This window comes from Saccopteryx leptura, chromosome 2 (genome assembly GCF_036850995.1).
Source record: "Saccopteryx leptura isolate mSacLep1 chromosome 2, mSacLep1_pri_phased_curated, whole genome shotgun sequence".
Lineage (NCBI taxonomy): Eukaryota > Metazoa > Chordata > Mammalia > Chiroptera > Emballonuridae > Saccopteryx > Saccopteryx leptura.
The window spans coordinates 335,049,846-335,066,842 of record NC_089504.1 but is presented as its reverse complement, the minus strand read 5'-3'; the positions used below and the strand labels follow the sequence as shown (position 1 = coordinate 335,066,842).

Genomic DNA, 16,997 nt, shown 5'->3' with positions numbered 1-16,997 from the left:
GTAGCTATAAAAATGTATTATGTACATATGCTTTTACCCATCAAATCCTTTTCTAGAAATCTATCCTAAAGAAATAATAATATGATTGATTATATGTTGCATCAAGTATAGATATTTATTGAAAACTTTTTATAAAGCAAAAAAAATGGAAAAATTGTGGTATTACAAAGGAGAAGCTTATTATGAAACTTAAAAATGTACATAGTATGAAGCCTAACCAGTGGCAGCACAATGGATAAAGTGTCAACTCTAAACACTGAGGTCACCAATTCAAAATTCCAAGGTTGCTGTCTAGAGCATGGGCTAGTCAGCTTGAGGGTGGGGTTGCTGGCTTAAGCCTGAGGTCCAATCTCTCTCTAGTCAAGGCATATACAAAAAGCAATCAATGCACAAATAAAGTAAAAGCAACTACAGGTTGATGTTTCTTACCTCTTACCTTCTCTCCCTCCCTGTCTGGCTGTCTGTCTCTCTCTCTCAAAAAAAAGAGAGAAATATGTACTGATCTGATCTAGATACATGTTCATTATATTGTTAGATGAAGAAAGCACATTACATGCCTACAGTGTATATTGTTATTCAGTTTTTTGGGTTTTTTTGTTTTGTTTTGTTTTGTTTTTGTATTTTTCTGAAGCTGGAAACGGGGAGAGACAGTCAGACAGACTCTCCCGCATGCGCCCAACCGGGATCCACCCGGCACGCCCACCAGGGGGCGACGCTCTGCCCCTCCGGGGCATCGCTCTGTTGCGACCAGAGCCACTCTAGCGCCTGGGGCAGAGGCCAAGGAGCCATCCCCAGCGCCTGGGCCATCTTTGCTCCAATGGAGCCTCGCTGTGGGAGGGGAAGAGAGAGACAGAGAGGAAGGAGAGGGGGAGGGGTGGAGAAGCAGATGGGTGCTTCTCCTGTGTGCCCTGGCCGGGAATCGAACCCGGGACTTCTGCACGCCAGGCAGACACTCTACCACTGAGCCAGCCTGCCAGGGCTGTTATTCAGTTTTTATTTATTTAATTTTTTTACAGAGACAGAGAGAGAGTCAGAGAGAGGGATAGATAGGGACAGACAGACAGGAACGGAGAGAGACGAGAAGCATCAATCATTAGCTTTTCATTGCGACACCTTAGTTGTTCATTGATTGCTTTCTCATATGTGCCTCAACCATGGGCCTTCAGCAGACCAAGTAACCTCTTGCTCACGCCAGCAACCTTGGGTCCAAGCTGGTGAGCTTTGCTCAAAGCAGATGAGCTTGCACTCAAGCAGGTGAGCTTGGGGTCTCGAACCTGGGTCCTCGGCATCCCAGTACGACGCTCTATCCACTGTACCACCACCTGGTCAGGCCTGTTATTCAGTTTTTAAAACTGTATGTTTTTCTATAATAAATATGACGTGATAAGCATGGGGAAGGTTTGGAAACATTTGCACCAAACTGTTGGCTTCTGGAGAAAAGGTTTACAGAGGCAAAAACGGGGTAAGTTTGACTTGTACATTTTGTATGTTTGTGCGTTGTACACTTGTTCTTAATCTGAAAAATAGAATAATATTTATTGAGCTTCATTCTAGGTATTATTCTGAAAACTTTCCACTTATGAACTCATTTCAGGGTTTAGAATACAGGCAGTCTTCTATATAAAGTCCATCTTCTTCACCATTACACTATATTAGGTATACTACATGTAATAGAATTGAAGAGTGTACTCTGAAGAAATTCAAAGGATAACTTAGTAGCCCTCTTCAAATATAAAATTAAGAAACAATAAATAAAAGAAGGAAAAGAAGAAAGAAGGACATTAAGCCTCTTCAGGAAGAGTAGATATACCTTAAGCTTATTGCATAAAATAGTATTGGTGAATTACAAATTCATATGATAAGGAAATTTGTGCTACTAATTTCCCATTTACTATAGTTAAAGTCATAAAACTCTAATGTTTCCTATGCAGTCATTATTGAACCAGATTTTTACATCTCTTTCCTCTTTATTCTGTTTCTTAAGATTTTTTTCCCCTGGCATTGTACAGCAGTAAATTACACTTTTTGTCTTTTGTTTTATGAATTAGGAGTTAAATAAAAGACAGACCCAGAAGGACTTAGAGCATGCCATGCTACTGCGACAGCATGAATCGATGCAAGAACTGGAATTTCGCCACCTCAACACAATTCAGAAAATGCGCTGTGAATTGATTAGATTGCAGCATCAAACTGAGCTCACTAACCAGCTGGAATATAATAAGCGAAGAGAACGAGAACTAAGGCGAAAGCATGTCATGGAGGTTCGACAACAGCCTAAGAGCCTAAAGGTACCCTTAGCCCAAGTTTCTTGACAGGGAAAATAGATAAAAGGCATCCATGTAAACAGTGAAAGTCTAAGACAGACCTTTTTATTTTAATCATGTTTGGTTAGTTGTAGTGGGAAATGTCTCTAGCTACAGATTTGCTTGTGTATGTCTTATCAAGTACCAATATATAGCCAAAACTTCTAACTGTGGGAAGTGCCATAAGTAAGAATCAAAATTCTTGCCTGACCAGCAGTGGCGCAGTGGATAGAGTGTCGGCCTGGGACGCTGAGGACCCAGGTTCGAAACCCTGAGGTCCCTAGCTTGAGTGCCAGCTCACCTGCTCAAGTGTGAGGTCGCCAGCATGAGTGTGGGAACATAGACATGATCCCAAGGTTGCTGGCTTGAGTAAAGGGTCACTGACTCAGCTGGAGTCCCCCAGTTAAGGCACATAAGAGAAAGCAATCAATGAACAATTAAGGTGCCACAATGAAGAATTGATGCTTCTCATCTCTCTCCCTTCTTATCTGTCTCTCTCTTTCTCCCTAGAAATAAATAAATAAATAAAAGAATCAAAATTTTTATTTTAAATGTACCCAAATGTTCAATGCTGATATTACATGTCAACAAGCTAACCTGTTGGCTTCTCTGTTCCAAGTAATATGGTTTTGGAATCTTAAATGCTCTAAATGTGATTTGTATCCAAAAAAGACAATAAGTTTCTTTTCAGTACAGAAGCCAGTGAATGAAAAATGCCTTTTTAATTCCTCTTCCTTACTTGTCTGTGCTCATCTGAAGAGGAATAGTAGAATCATCACAGAACTCTAAATTTTGTATTTGCTTTTTATAGAGAGATTGATTCATTCAAATGGTATGAAATTTGAAAGTTACCGAAGTGTATAAAAGTTAAAGGTTTCCCTTGAGCCACCTGGTCCAACCCCCTTCACCAAAGTCAACCAGAGTTAAGAATTCCAAGAAATTTTCAAGTTTTATAATCACAAATATTTGAAAGAGTTTAGTCACATGAATCTTAATAAATTAAAACCACACACTATATAGGCTATCATCCATATTAGTACCTCAGTTAATCTCTCCATGTCTGCACACTTTAAATTTCCACTTAATTCAGTAAGGTCTGGGTCCCACAGTGTTTTCTTTTTAAACTTTTTCCTCTTTTTAAAACTACTTGAGGCCCTGGCCAGTTGGCTAGAGCATCGGCCCAGCGTGTGGATGTTCTGGGTTCAATTCCCAGCCAGGGCACACAGGAGAAGTGCCCGTGTGCTTCTCCATCCTTCCCCTTCTCCTTTCTCTCTCTCTCTCTCTTCCCCTCCTGCAGTCAAGGCTCCATTGGCGCAAAGTTGGCCCGGGTGCTGAGGATGGCTCCATGGCCTCTGCCTTAGGCGCTGGAATGTCTTCCATTGTAAGGGAGTAACACGCCAGATGGGCATAGTATCGCCCCCTAGTGGACATGCCAAGTGGATCTTGGTTGGGCACATGCAGGAGTCTGTTTCTCTGCTTCCGTGCTTTTCACTTCAGAAAAATAAAGATAAGAAAACTACTTGATAGTTAAACTGTAAAATCGTATTTGCTATTAATTGAGTAACTGTCCTGGACCAAAGTGAAATTCATTCATTGTGTCAAAACCTTGATGCTACGCCACACCTAATTCCCCAGTTCTCACCCAATTTCATTCAAACTAGTTGTCTTGAACAAAATATAGAAGCAAAGCTGTTTTACCCTTTCCTATTAACCTGAGTAAAATTTCACTTTGCTTCAGGACAACTAATTAACATCATTTACAGTCTAACTTATGTTGACTATTCACATAACATTTAGTTGTTGCTTAGAAAAATTGGAATTTACAATGATTTTTCAGGTTTGTCTTTTTAGTAGAGAGGTACATACTTGTTTGGCTACAGAGTAATTTCCCACAAAAGGTTTTTAAAACAACATATCTGTGAAATTAATTATGAGGTTTTAAAATTTAATTTATTGGGGTGACATTGGTTCTCAAAATCATACAGGTTAATTAATTATGTTTTTAAAGGCAGCAGCACCCAGAAGTAAACCAAACTGAAAGCTTATTAGTTGTTATAGTCATATCATAAATATGATATAACTGCATTTCTCTGGGATAGTTGTTCAATGTTTAACCTTTACCATTACTGTTGGAGCCTTTTTAGTTTGAAAGCTTGTAACCACTAGTCTGATTTTCAGACACTATACAGAAAGTGAGGAGAAAAATAATGTTTTACAATCACAGTCAGACTTGAGTAGAATGCCTCCTTCTAATGACAAATGAGCTTAAGAATTCCCATAAAGGAATGGTTCTGTTACTTTAGTAGGAAAGAAAATCATGTTCCTCTTAGTTGTGTATTTCTATCTACTTGCTCAAAATAGTCTAGATTTTAGCACCAAGTTATCCCATTTTTGCTTTCCTAAGTATATATATTTAGTTGCCTCTTCCAGCTTTCTCTGAGGCTTTAAAAAGGTCTAGGGGAACTTCTGTTTCAGCACTTTTGTGAGTTGACTAGGATCTGTGGGGGCTGGCCTCGCATTTCTATGGAATGGGTTGTGTAAATACTTATTGCCTACTGTATTGTTTCTTCATTTGCCATCCAAATGGTGCTTTGTCAGTTTTCAGTGAGTAGAATCAACTCTATAACTTACATTCCTCTTACTTTCACTGAGTTGAACATTGAGGAATATAGTTTATTCTTGGGATAGTATTACTCTTCTTGTTGAAAATTTTTTCTATATGAGATATATATTAGCTGAGCCTATTGTAATCATTTTACAGTATGTATAAATCAAACCGTCATGCTCTGTACCTTTTTTCAAGGAGTTCTTCTTTCTCATTAAGCTAGTGATACACAGTTTTCTTAGCACAATATTTTTAAAATAAAAACTTAAAAGACTGGAGGTTGTTATACAGAGGCAAAAGAGAATGTCTAAATTTCATGGTTCCATTCCTGGCTAACTTGGAAGAATTTTTTTAAACAAAGACAGTATTTAAGAGCAGTGCTATTAAACATAGCTAAACCAAAAGGGTTTTTTTTGCTAGCTAGACATTTCTTAACCCTTCACAGAATAAAAGATATATGACTATGACCTAGTGCCTCAGATGATATAAAATAGGAAAGATTATATTTAATGTAGTATGGAGTGGGGAAGGCAAAAACTGATTTTGTTGCATACTGTATCAACCAGTCAATTTCTGACAATATCTATATTTAGGTAAAATAATTTCAACTGTAGGTTTTGCCTTACTGTAATAAATGAATATATTTTCACATGTAGACTTGATCAGTATACTTTATAGAAATAGATTTCATCTTATTTAATTTTGTTAAAACCTGAATTCACAGAATGCCTAACTTGTGATTAACCAAAAACAAAAGCCAAAACTCTTTTAGGAGAGAGAGACAGAGAAAAAGAGAGAGAGAAGGGGGCAGGAGCAGGAAGCATCAACTCCCATATGTGCCTTGACCCAGTCAAGCCTAGGGTTTCAAGCCCAGATTTTGAACCGGCGACCTCAATATTCCAGGTTTACGTTTTATGCACTGTGCCACCACAGGTCAGGCAAGCCAAAAACTCTTATATCTCTGAACTCAAATTATTTTATCTCAAATGTTTATGTAATTCATGTTTATTATCACCCTAAGAAAGGTTGACCCCTCCCTTGCCCTATAAATTTTGTTTGACCTTGGAAAAATTAGTTAACAATTTAGAATTTTTGCTTGTGTGTTAAAGAATAAACTATTCCTGTCTGACCAAGTGGTGATGCAGTGGATAGAGTTATCAAGCTGGGACTCTGAGGACACAGGTTCAAAACCATGAGGTTGCTGGCTTGAGTGAGGGCTCACCAGCTTGAGCATGGGATCATAGACATGACCTTATGGTCACTGGCTTGCGCAAGGGGTCACTGGCTTGGTGGAGCCCCCCCATGAAGGCACATATGAAAAAGCAATCGATGAACAACTAAGGTGCCTCAATGAAGAATTGATGCTTCTCTCTCCCTCCTTGTCTCTTTGTCCCTGTCTGTCTCTGTCTTTTTCTCTTGCTAAACAAACAAACAAAAACAGTAAACTATTACTAAGTGTTAATTACTATTTCTACCTAGTTTATTCCTTTATGGAAAAGACCAATTGTAATAATAATACTTTATTAATTTACTAATCCCCTATTTTTACAGAATCTGTCACAGACTGTGTAGTTGGAGTTGAGATTGTCATTATTGGAGCAAAGTGTCTCAGATAAGGAACAGAATAAATATGTTTATTTTCTGCCCTAGAGATCTGATAAAATATTGTCTGTGCTTTTTATATGTACTATACTTACTGCTTAGGAAGAAATTTAATTATCTGTCATCAATATACACAGTAATAAAAACTAATTTTAACATTTATTCACTGCTAAATTTAACTAGCAAAGTAATGAGTATTGTTTCAGGTCCTGTAATAAATGAGGTAATTGGTATTTTAATGATTTAAATTAGACTTTCTGCTACTAAAATTTATAGAATTCACTGGCTTAACCGAGTAGTCAAGTGTAAAAGTACCTTCAACCTTATGATCTCACCTTTTTATATTTTTTCTCTTCCTTTCTTCTAGCAGCCTTTCTTTTCATTTAATCATAAAGTATGCCAAATGCCATATGTTAAAAATTATATACATCTATTTTTTTCTTCTCAGTCTAAAGAACTCCAAATAAAAAAGCAGTTTCAGGACACCTGCAAAATTCAAACCAGGCAGTACAAGGCGTTAAGAAATCACCTACTGGAGACTACACCAAAGAGTGAGCACAAAGCTGTTCTGAAACGGCTCAAGGAGGAGCAGACTCGGAAGTTAGCCATCCTGGCTGAGCAGTATGACCACAGCATTAATGAAATGCTGTCTACACAAGCTGTGAGTTTGTTTTATTTAGGCAAAACAATTTAGTGCCCCCATCATTCTACTACCTGAATACAATCCCAGCAGTTAAAATACTAGTTGAAAGTGATAGCTCTCCTACAGCTTGGGAAATAGTGGTGGTGGTTCATATTCTTCTGGCTCTCAGCATTGCTTGGAAGTAGGCATGATACATATAGAATTCTCATTGTCCCATTTAGACACAAAGTTCTAAATGGGCTGTGCCAGTACATCTCAGGTCTTTAGTACCTATCCTAAAAGTTTTATCAAGATTAGAGCAGCAACTTTTTGTTAAGCAGTGGGCAAAAAGTAGTACTATACTATATTGTACTATATTGAAAATCCAAATGGTCACATTTGAGTGCATATATAAAATATTTTCTACATAAGTTTGTAAAAACTTTTTATTGCTTGATTTGTGTGTAGTGAGGGGGAGCCATTCATTTCTTGTTACACTTAAGTTGTGCATTCATCAGTTGTTTCCCATATGTACCCTGACCCGGGATCTAACCTGCAACCTTTGTGCTTCTGGACAACACACTTCAAGACAACGCTCTATCTAACCAACTGAGCTAACCTGCCAGGGCTGAAAACTTTTTCTTAAAGGTTCAGATAGCTGATATTTTAGGCTTTGTGGGCAGGAAGGCAAAATTGAGGATATTATGTGGGTACTTATATAGCCATTTAAAATGTAACTATTTCAAAATGAGAGACCGTTCTCAGCTAGAAAGTTACTTAAATACACGCATGCGCGCACTCACACACAATTTGGCCTATAGGCTATAGTAGGCTGGCCCCTATTCTATAGTTATTTCCATTTGAGAGAAGAGATTCACAGTGTTATATTACCTAATCAGAGTCTAGGTTTTTCTTAAGAGAAATGTGATTATTTAGGCATCCTCCAAATGGCTTGTGTTGGCTTTATCTTCATGATGCAATCATTGGTTAATGTGCCTTCCTTTTTCAAAGACATTTACTCTAAAATAGAAGAGAGAACAGTTACATATCCTACAAAACAGTATTCTGTTTTCTCTCACACTTGTTCTTTCCATAGGTCATGACATCTTTTTTCTTTCTGTCTTTCAGCTGCGTTTGGATGAAGCACAGGAAGCAGAGTGCCAGGTTTTGAAGATGCAGCTGCAGCAGGAACTGGAGCTGTTGAATGCTTATCAGAGCAAAATCAAGATGCAAGCCGAGGCACAACATGATCGAGAGCTTCGGGAGCTTGAACAGAGAGTCTCCCTCCGCAGGGCACTCTTAGAACAAAAGGTATAAGTAATAGAAGGAAAGTACTTGTGCTAGTATTTGCTTTCTTCAGAAGCATTTTATAAATATATTTTCATATTGACAGAGGTAGCATTAAATTGTTTTCTTAGTGCCATATTTCCTTAATTCTAGTTTTGGTAGTGTCTTTCTTTTTTCTTTTTAAATTATTGACCCAATAATAAACTTTATTATTAATGAGTTCTAAACATTAGAGGACTACAATTAAGTGGTAATTGCAAGAGAAAGGATACAGATTATGTAAAGACAGTTGAATTATGAGAGTAGCTCTGGCTGCATATTTCTCACTTCTTTTATGTACTTAGTTCTACCTAAGGGGATTGAGAAAAACTGGATAGTGAAGAAAAAGAACTTTAGCTATTGCCTGGCAGAGGCAGGGTCAAAGGATCAAGAATACATGCTTTACTCATATGTCCTGGGCCTGAAACTATAGAGATTGGTGGAAGATTACTAGAGGACAAAAGGAAAAACAAGTTCCACACAGGTGAAAAGCCAGGCTGAAAATGTTATGTACTTCCAGATGTACCCTTATTTATTTATTTATTTATGTTTTATTTATTCTTGGTCAGATAAATTAGAGAATAGAACTAGAATCACCAAATTCATTTCTGTCCTTGAAGGTACTTAAGCTATATGTGAGTGTTTTTGGGAAAGGATGATGGACATAAGATTTTTGCAGGCATCCCCAAACTACGGCCCATGGGCCGCATGTGGCCACTTGAAACTATTTATACACCTCTCGCCGCACTTCCAGAAAGGAGCACCTCTTTCACTGGTGGTCAGTGATAGGAGCACTGTATGTGGCGGCCCCCCAACGGTCTGAGGGACAGTGAACTGGCCCCCTGTGTAAAAAGTTTGGGGACCCCTGCCATAGTGCATACATTTATTTATTTATTTATTTATTTATTGCAGAGACAGAGAGAGGGACAGATAGGAAGGGAGAGAGATGAGAAACATCAGTTCTTCATTGCAGCTCTTTAGTTGTTTATTGATTGATTTCTCATATGTGCCTTGACCGGGGGGCTACAGCAGACCGAGTGATCCCTTGCTCAAGTCAGCGACCTTGGGCTCAAGCTGGTGAGCTTTGCTCAAACCAGATGACCGTGCACTCAAGCTGGCGACCTTGGGGTCTTGAACCTGGGTCCTCTGTATCCCAGTCCGACGCTCTATCCACTGCATCATCACCTGGTCAGGCAGACATAAGATTTTGAGTGATAAAAAGAGGAAAAGGGCCCTGGCCGGTTGGCTTACTGGTAGAGCGTCGGCCTGGCGTGCAGGAGTCCTGGGTTCAATTCCCGGCCAGGGCACACAGAGAAGTGCCCATCTGCTTCTCCACCCCTCCCCCTCTCCTTCCTCTCTGTCTCTCTCTTCCCCTTCCGCAGCAAGGCTCCATCGGAGCAAAGATGGCCCGGGTGCTGGGGATGGCTCCTTGGCCTCTGCCCCAGGCGCTAGAGTGGCTCTGGTCACAACAGAGTGACGCCCCGGAGGGGCAGAGCGTCGCCCCCTGGTGGGCATGCTGGGTGGATCCCAGTCGGGCGCATGCGGGAGTCTGTCTGACTGTCTCTCCCCGTTTCCAGCTTCAGAAAAATACAAAAAAAAAGGAAAACTAACTGTAGTATTTCAGGAATAGTGTCATGAGAAATATTGGTACTATTAAAGTATATTTGTATTTTTAGCTTCACCTAGTGGTTCAGAGTTAAACATTGCTAATTATTTCAATATATGAACCAAAGCCTCAGTGTTGTACAAATCTAGTAAAATGTGAGTATAAAACTGAAACCCATTGGTGAAGGTGATGTGGCACTCTCATGCCTTGTTAATGCACTTTGCAAAGCAATTTAGAAGTATATATTGACTTTGGAAATGTTAAGTATTTAAAACTTTGAGAATTCCAAGGAAAAGAAATGCAAAATAGAGGGGGAAATATACATAAATATGGTAATGATAGCATTTTTAATGGTTTATAACTAACCATCTAAAATAGAGTTATAAGGAGCATTTGAGATCTTTCTCTCCAGCATAAGTTGTCAGGTTTTTTTTGTTTTGTTTTGTTTTTTTGCATTTTTCTCAAGCTGGAAACAGGGAGAGACAGTCAGACAGACTCCCGCATGCGCCCAACTGGGATCCACCCGGCACGCCCACCAGGGGGCGATGCTCTGCCCATCTGGGGCGTCACTCTGTTGCAACCAGAGCCATTCTAGCACCTGAGGCAGAGGCCACAGAGCCATCCTCAGTGCCCCGGCCAACTTTGCTCCAGTGGAGCCTTGGCTGGGGAGGGGAAGAGACATACAGAGAGGAAGGAGAGGGGGAGGGGTGGAGAAGCAGATGGGTGCTTCTGTGTGCCCTGGCCGGGAATCGAACCTGGGACTCCTGCACACCAGGCCGATGCTCTACCACTGAGCCAACTGGCCAGGGCCTTAAAATTCTCATAAAATAAAATAGAGATATAATTAAGTAATATGGCCAAGCTATTTAATAAAATCTTATTCAGCCATTTAAGTGATGGCTACAAAGACAGTATTAATATAAATGTGTTTAATATTATACACATTATGATGTATTGAATAAAATAAAAAAGGTAACACTGAATTGAAGTAATGTGAGTAATGACTATATTAATATGGTAGATTGGTTTGTTTTCCATTGTACTACTTTTTATGTGGTAGTTAATGTGCTTTGATAATGGAAAATTAAAAGATTAGTATTAAAAATAAAATAACAATAGAATGATAAATCTATAGTGCTGTGAGTTGCTACTTGATTTTTAGAGCTCATGTTTACATTTCAAGTGAAATGCATGACTGTGAAGCACTTTGAGGTCAGTTGCCAAGTACTAAAGCCATGAACTCTCTCTACAGAAACTTCTAAAAATTATAACAGCTATATTTTTTTGTACTTTGTGCTTACTGGTTGTACAGATAAGAAAGAGTTATTTGAGCTTCAGTGGGTTCTTATGAGGGGTGACATTCAGCTGACTGTTCGAGACTCACAGAATATTCATCCTAGAACCATGGCCCAGTTTCTCCACTATGCCAAGGTTGAGCTAATTCCTCCAACACCTGCTGAGATTTCCTACAGCTATTCAAAGCTTGAAAAAAAGTCAGTAGTGTTCAAACTGGTAGCTTCAAAATGGCTCACACTTTTGACCTCTGGTGGCGCAGTGGATAAAGCATTGACCTGGAACACTGAGGTTGCCAGTTCAAAACCCTGCACTTGTCTGGTCAAGGCACATATGGGAGTTGATGCTTCCTGCTCCTCCTCCCTTTCTATCTCTCTCTCTCTGTCTCTCTCTCCCTCCCTCCCTCCCTCCCTCCTCTCTAAAATGAATAAATAAAAAAAAATGGCTCACACTTAAGGAAGCTCTGCTGAATGGTTTGCTGGCCACTGAGGTATGGATGTGGTTTTAGGTCAACAAGGTCATAGACAAGCGTGGCATCATTGGCTATAATGTTTGAAGACCAATCTTTAACAAATCTATAAAATAAAGCAAATTTCTTGTAGCTTTATTATTTGAATGTTCTTGCATCATGAATGATCAAAATGGTATTTAAATAAAAAAAGATATGTCCAAAAAAAAGTTATCTGTAAATAAATAGAGATGGAACCAGAGTGAATGCTAATTGTTTCTAGATGAAAAATAATTCTGTTTGAAGTATGCTCTTAGCCTCCAAATAAACCAGGAATTGTTTAAAGGTTGAAACACCAACAAAGTAAGTCTCATTTGACTCACACGAAGTCTTACTACAACTCTTTCTATACTTGATTTATATTAAAATTTCAGCAAGCCTGACCTGTGGTGGGGCAGTGGATAAAGCGTTGACCTGGAAATGCTGAGGTCGCCGGTTTGAATCCCTGGGCTTGCCTGGTCAAGGCACATATGGGAGTTGATGCTTCCAGCTCCTCCCCCCTGTCTCTCTCTCCTCTCTGTCTCTCTCTCTCCTCTCTAAAATGAATAAATAAAAATAAAAATAAATAAAATAAAATAAAAATAAATAAAAATTCAGCAAGATGATATCATAACAAATTTAAGTTCCATGTGAATTTTATACATAACAAAAAAGGTGGCAATATTTCCAAAGTATAGACTTTTTTTTTTTTTTTTTTTCATTTTTCCGAAGCTGGAAGCGGGGAGGCAGTCAGACAGACTCCTGCATGCGCCCAACCGGAATCCACCCGGCATGCCCACCAGGGGGCAATGCTCTGCCCCTCTGGGGTGTCGCTCTGTTGCATTCAGAGCCATTCTAGCTCCTGAGGCAGAGGCACAGAGCCATCCTCAGTGCCCGGGCCATCTTTGCTCCAATGGAGCCTTGGCTGCGGGAGGCGAAGAGAGAGACAGAGAGGAAGGAGAGGGGGAGGGGTGGAGAAGCAGATGGGCGCTTCTCCTGTGTGCCCTGGCCAGGAATCGAACCCAGGTCTCCTGCACGCCAGGGGGACGCTCTACCGCTGAGCCAACTGGCCAGAGCCACTATTTCTTTTAAGGAGCATGTTACAGGGCCTTTCTTTGTGGAAGTGAAAATATTCACACAAAAATGTCACATTTAGTTTCAAAAAGATAGGTTGGGAGAGCCTCACAGAATTACGGTAATTCATCTACTCAGTGAAACCAACTTTCCAATTTGCAATAATAAATAACATTTTAAAAGAAATGAAGATTAAGCTGTCACAAATATTAGCTTTTATTTTTAGTTGAAAACTTTTCTGAGTTTCTTAAATGACAAAACTAATCAACAAGCAAAAGTGAAACAATACTGGATTAAAAAAAGGTTGATAAACATTAATGTGTTTAATATTTTTATCGTGAATTTACTTTAAAAAATATGCCAGGCATTAAGATCAGTTACATAACATGCTCAGTGTATTGTCCTCATTTATTAGATTCTTCAAATTAAAATAAAATGCTTTTAGTGAATGTATTTTTGAAATTTTTACGTATAAGCTATTTTTTTTAAGAGTACTTTATTTATTTATTTATTTTTTACAGAGACAGAACGAGAGAGAGAGGGATAGATAGGGACAGACAGACAGGAACGGAGAGAGATGAGAAGTATCAATCATCAGTTTTTTGTTGTGGCACTTTAGTTGTTCATTGATTGTTTTCTCATATGTGCCTTGACTGTGGGGCTACAGCAGACTGAGTAACCTTGCTCAAGCCAGCAACCTTGGGTCCAAGCTGGTGAGCTTTGCTCGAACCAGATGAGCCCACACACAAGCTGGTGACCTTGGGGTCTTGAACCTGAGTCCTCCGCATCCCAGTCCGACGCTCTATCCACTGCGCCACCGCCTGGTCAGGACATATAAGCTATTTAAAAGATAAAAGTTGAAGTTCTTTGAATCAGATATATAAACCTAATTCTAGATGAAATGGTTATTTTATTTATTTACTTTTAAAATTTATTCATTTTTAGAGAGGAGAATGAGAGAAAGAGAGAGAGATAAAATGGGGAGGAGCAGGAAGCATCAACTCCCATATGTGCCTTGACCAGACAAGTGCAGGGTTTCAAACCAGTGACCTCATTGTTCCAGGTCGACACTTTTATCCACTGCACCACCACAAGTCAGGCAAATTGGGTTTTTGTTGTTGTTGTTGTTTTGTATTTTTCTGAAGTTGGAAACGGGGAGGCAGTCAGACAGACTCCCGCATGTACCCACCGGGATCCACCCAGCACGCCCACCAGGGGACGATGCTCTGCCCATCTGGGGCGTCGCTCTGTTGCAACCATAGCCATTCTAATGCCTGAGGCAGAGGCCATAGAGCCATCCTCAGCGCCCTGGCCAACTTTGCTCCAATGGAACCCTGGCTGCGGGAGGGGAAGAGAAAGACAGAGAGGAAGGAGAGGGGGAGGGGTGGAGAAGCAGATGGGTGCTTCTCCTGTGTGCCCTGGCCGGGAATCGAACCTGGGACTCCTGCACACCAGGCCGACACTCTACCACTGAGCCAACTGGCCAGGGCCTGCGAATTGGTTATTTTATATGTGGCTATTAAAAGAGTAGAAAAATTATTTTAAAAAACCACAATCTTTTTTTTTTGACTTTGTAAATATAAAGAAATAGAAATTAAAATGTCTTTAATTCTACCACTCAGAAATCACCACAGTTAACAATTTGATGTCTTTGCCTCAGAAGAAGCCTCATGTCCAATTTCAGTTCTTCTTCAACCTTCATGTGAAATGCCCTCTCTAAACCTTTGTAACACTTTTGTACTTATAACTTTGAATAATTTTCAACCTTTTATTTCATTTATTTAGTCCATTCTGGCCAACTCTTATTTTATCATCTTTCTATGCCTTTACATGTTCCCTCTGATAAAAATATCATTCTCTCCCCTTGTCTTCCTGGTAAACTTATACTGTTCCTTCAGAATCCAGTCTCTACCACCTCCTCCTCAGAGAAGACTTCTTTGCCCTATTCTGTTTCTTATTGAGTGAATCACTCCATCCCTTTGTATTTCTGCTTACCTTATGAATCTTTTATTATGTCTTATCACATTCTTTTGCAGGTTTTTATTTACATGTGGTTCCCATGTTAAAACTGTTTCTTAAGGGCACTTTAAAAATCTTGGTACATAGCCTGACCAGGTGGTGGTGCAGTGGATAGAGCGTTGGACTGGGATGCAGAGGACCCAGGTTCGAGACCCCGAGGTTGCCAGCTTGAATGGGGGCTCATCTGGTTTGAGCAGAAGCTCACCAGCTTGGACCCAAGGTCGCTGGCTCTAGTAAGGGGTTAATCGATCTGCTGAAGGCCTGAGGCACATATGAGAAAGCAATCAATAAACAACTAAGGTGTCGCAACGAAAAGCTAATGATTGATGCTTCTGAGTCTCTCTCTGTCTCTATAAAATAAATAAATAAATAAATAAATCTTGGTACATAATTAAAAAAATAAAAAGCCCTGGCCAGATAGCTTGGTTGGTTAGAGCATCTTCCCAAAGCACAGAGGTTGCTGTTTTGATCCCCCATCAGGGCACAAAGAAGAACAAATCTATGTTCCTGTTTCTAGCTCTCTCTTTCTCCCTCCCTTACTCTCTCACTAAAATCAATAAATTAAAAAAAAAAAAATCTTGGTACCTAAAACCTAAACATATCTGTCAAGTTAGATTTCTTTAAAGAGCAATGACTATTCTCAAATATCTTGAAACCTATTTAATACTCTTTTAAAAATTCTCTTTTTTTCCATTTTTTAAAAACATTTTATTTCAAATATACACAAAAGTAGAAAGAATTAGTACAATGAAATCCCCCATGTACTTATTACCCAGCTTTGGCAGTTACCAATGCTTAATTTTTTCTTATCTATTCCCCCTCTTCCACATCTTTTTGGGGGGAGGTGTAGGAGTTAGGAGAGAGTGTCTTAATTTTTTTTTTTTTTTTTTTTTTTTTTTGAATTTTTCTGAAACTGGAAAGAGGGAGAGACAGTCAGACAGACTCCCGCATGCGCCGGACCGGGATCCACCCGGCACGCCCACCAGGGGCAACGCTCTGCCCACCAGGGGGCGATGCTCTGCCCATCCTGGGCGTCGCCATGTTGCGACCAGAGCCACTCTAGCGCCTGAGGCAGAGGCTACAGAGCCATCCCCAGCGCCCGGGCCATCTTTGCTCCAATGGAGCCTTGGCTGTGGGAGGGGAAGAGAGAGACAGAGAGGAAGGCGCGGCGGAGGGGTGGAGAAGCAAATGGGCGCTTCTCCTGTGTGCCCTGGCCGGGAATTGAATCCTGGTCCTCTGCACGCTAGGCCGACGCTCTACCGCTGAGCCAACCGGCCAGGGCCGAGTGTCTTTAAGTTTTTTAAAGGAAATTTCATCATAGCATTATTTCACTCCTAAATATAGGTAAGGATTTTATTTTAAGAGAGAGAGAGGCAGGTAAGGAAGGAAAAGAGATGAGAAGCATCAATTCACAGTTGCGTCACGTTAGTTGTTTATTGATTGCTTCATATATGTGCCTTGACCAGGGGCTCAAGCCAAACCAGTGACCCCTTTCTCAAGCCAGCGACCTTGGGCTCAAGCCAGTGACCATGTGATCATTTCGATCTCATACTCATGCCGGCAACCCTGCGCTCAAGCTAGCAACCTTGGGATTTCGAACCTGGGTTCTCAGTATCCCAGGTTAATGCTCTATCCATTGTACCACTACTAATCAGGCTATATAGATAAGGACTTTTTAACCATAATTCCATTGTGATGGCTAACAAAATTAGAAATGTTTAATAGTATGTAATATTCGGTCCATGTCTAAATTTCCCTTTTATTTCAAATACATTTTTAAGTTAGTTCATTTGGATTGGGGCCTAAACAGTTGCATTTAGTTATCTTTTAAATCTTTGATTTGTGGTGGTGCATTGGGTGACGCATTCAACCTAGAATGCTGAGATTGCTGGTTCCAAACCCTGGACTTGCCCTGTCAAGGCACATATGGGAAGCAACTACTATGAGTTAATGCTTCCTGCTCCTCCCATCCCCATTTTGCTCTCTCTCTCTCCTTTCTCCAAACACCAAATAAATAAAATCTTTTTTAAAAAATCTTTGAGGCCCTGCAGTGGATACAG

General features: G+C 40.0%; 1 protein-coding gene and 1 non-coding gene across 3 annotated transcripts in view; one reads left to right on the top strand and one right to left on the bottom strand.

Annotated features, from left to right (window-relative positions):
• TAOK1 (TAO kinase 1) overlaps positions 1 to 16,997 on the top strand; it is a 172,988-nt gene that overhangs the window by 139,520 nt on the left and 16,471 nt on the right. For both annotated transcript variants that reach the window (XM_066363617.1, XM_066363618.1), the window contains exons 17-19: positions 2,049 to 2,288; positions 6,959 to 7,171; positions 8,261 to 8,443. In XM_066363617.1, the coding sequence (XP_066219714.1) occupies positions 2,049 to 2,288; positions 6,959 to 7,171; positions 8,261 to 8,443 (636 nt within the window). The remainder of the gene's footprint in view (positions 1 to 2,048; positions 2,289 to 6,958; positions 7,172 to 8,260; positions 8,444 to 16,997) is intronic.
• Positions 905 to 980, bottom strand: TRNAA-GGC (transfer RNA alanine (anticodon GGC)). The gene has a single exon. It is a non-coding gene; the product is annotated as a tRNA-Ala (tRNA).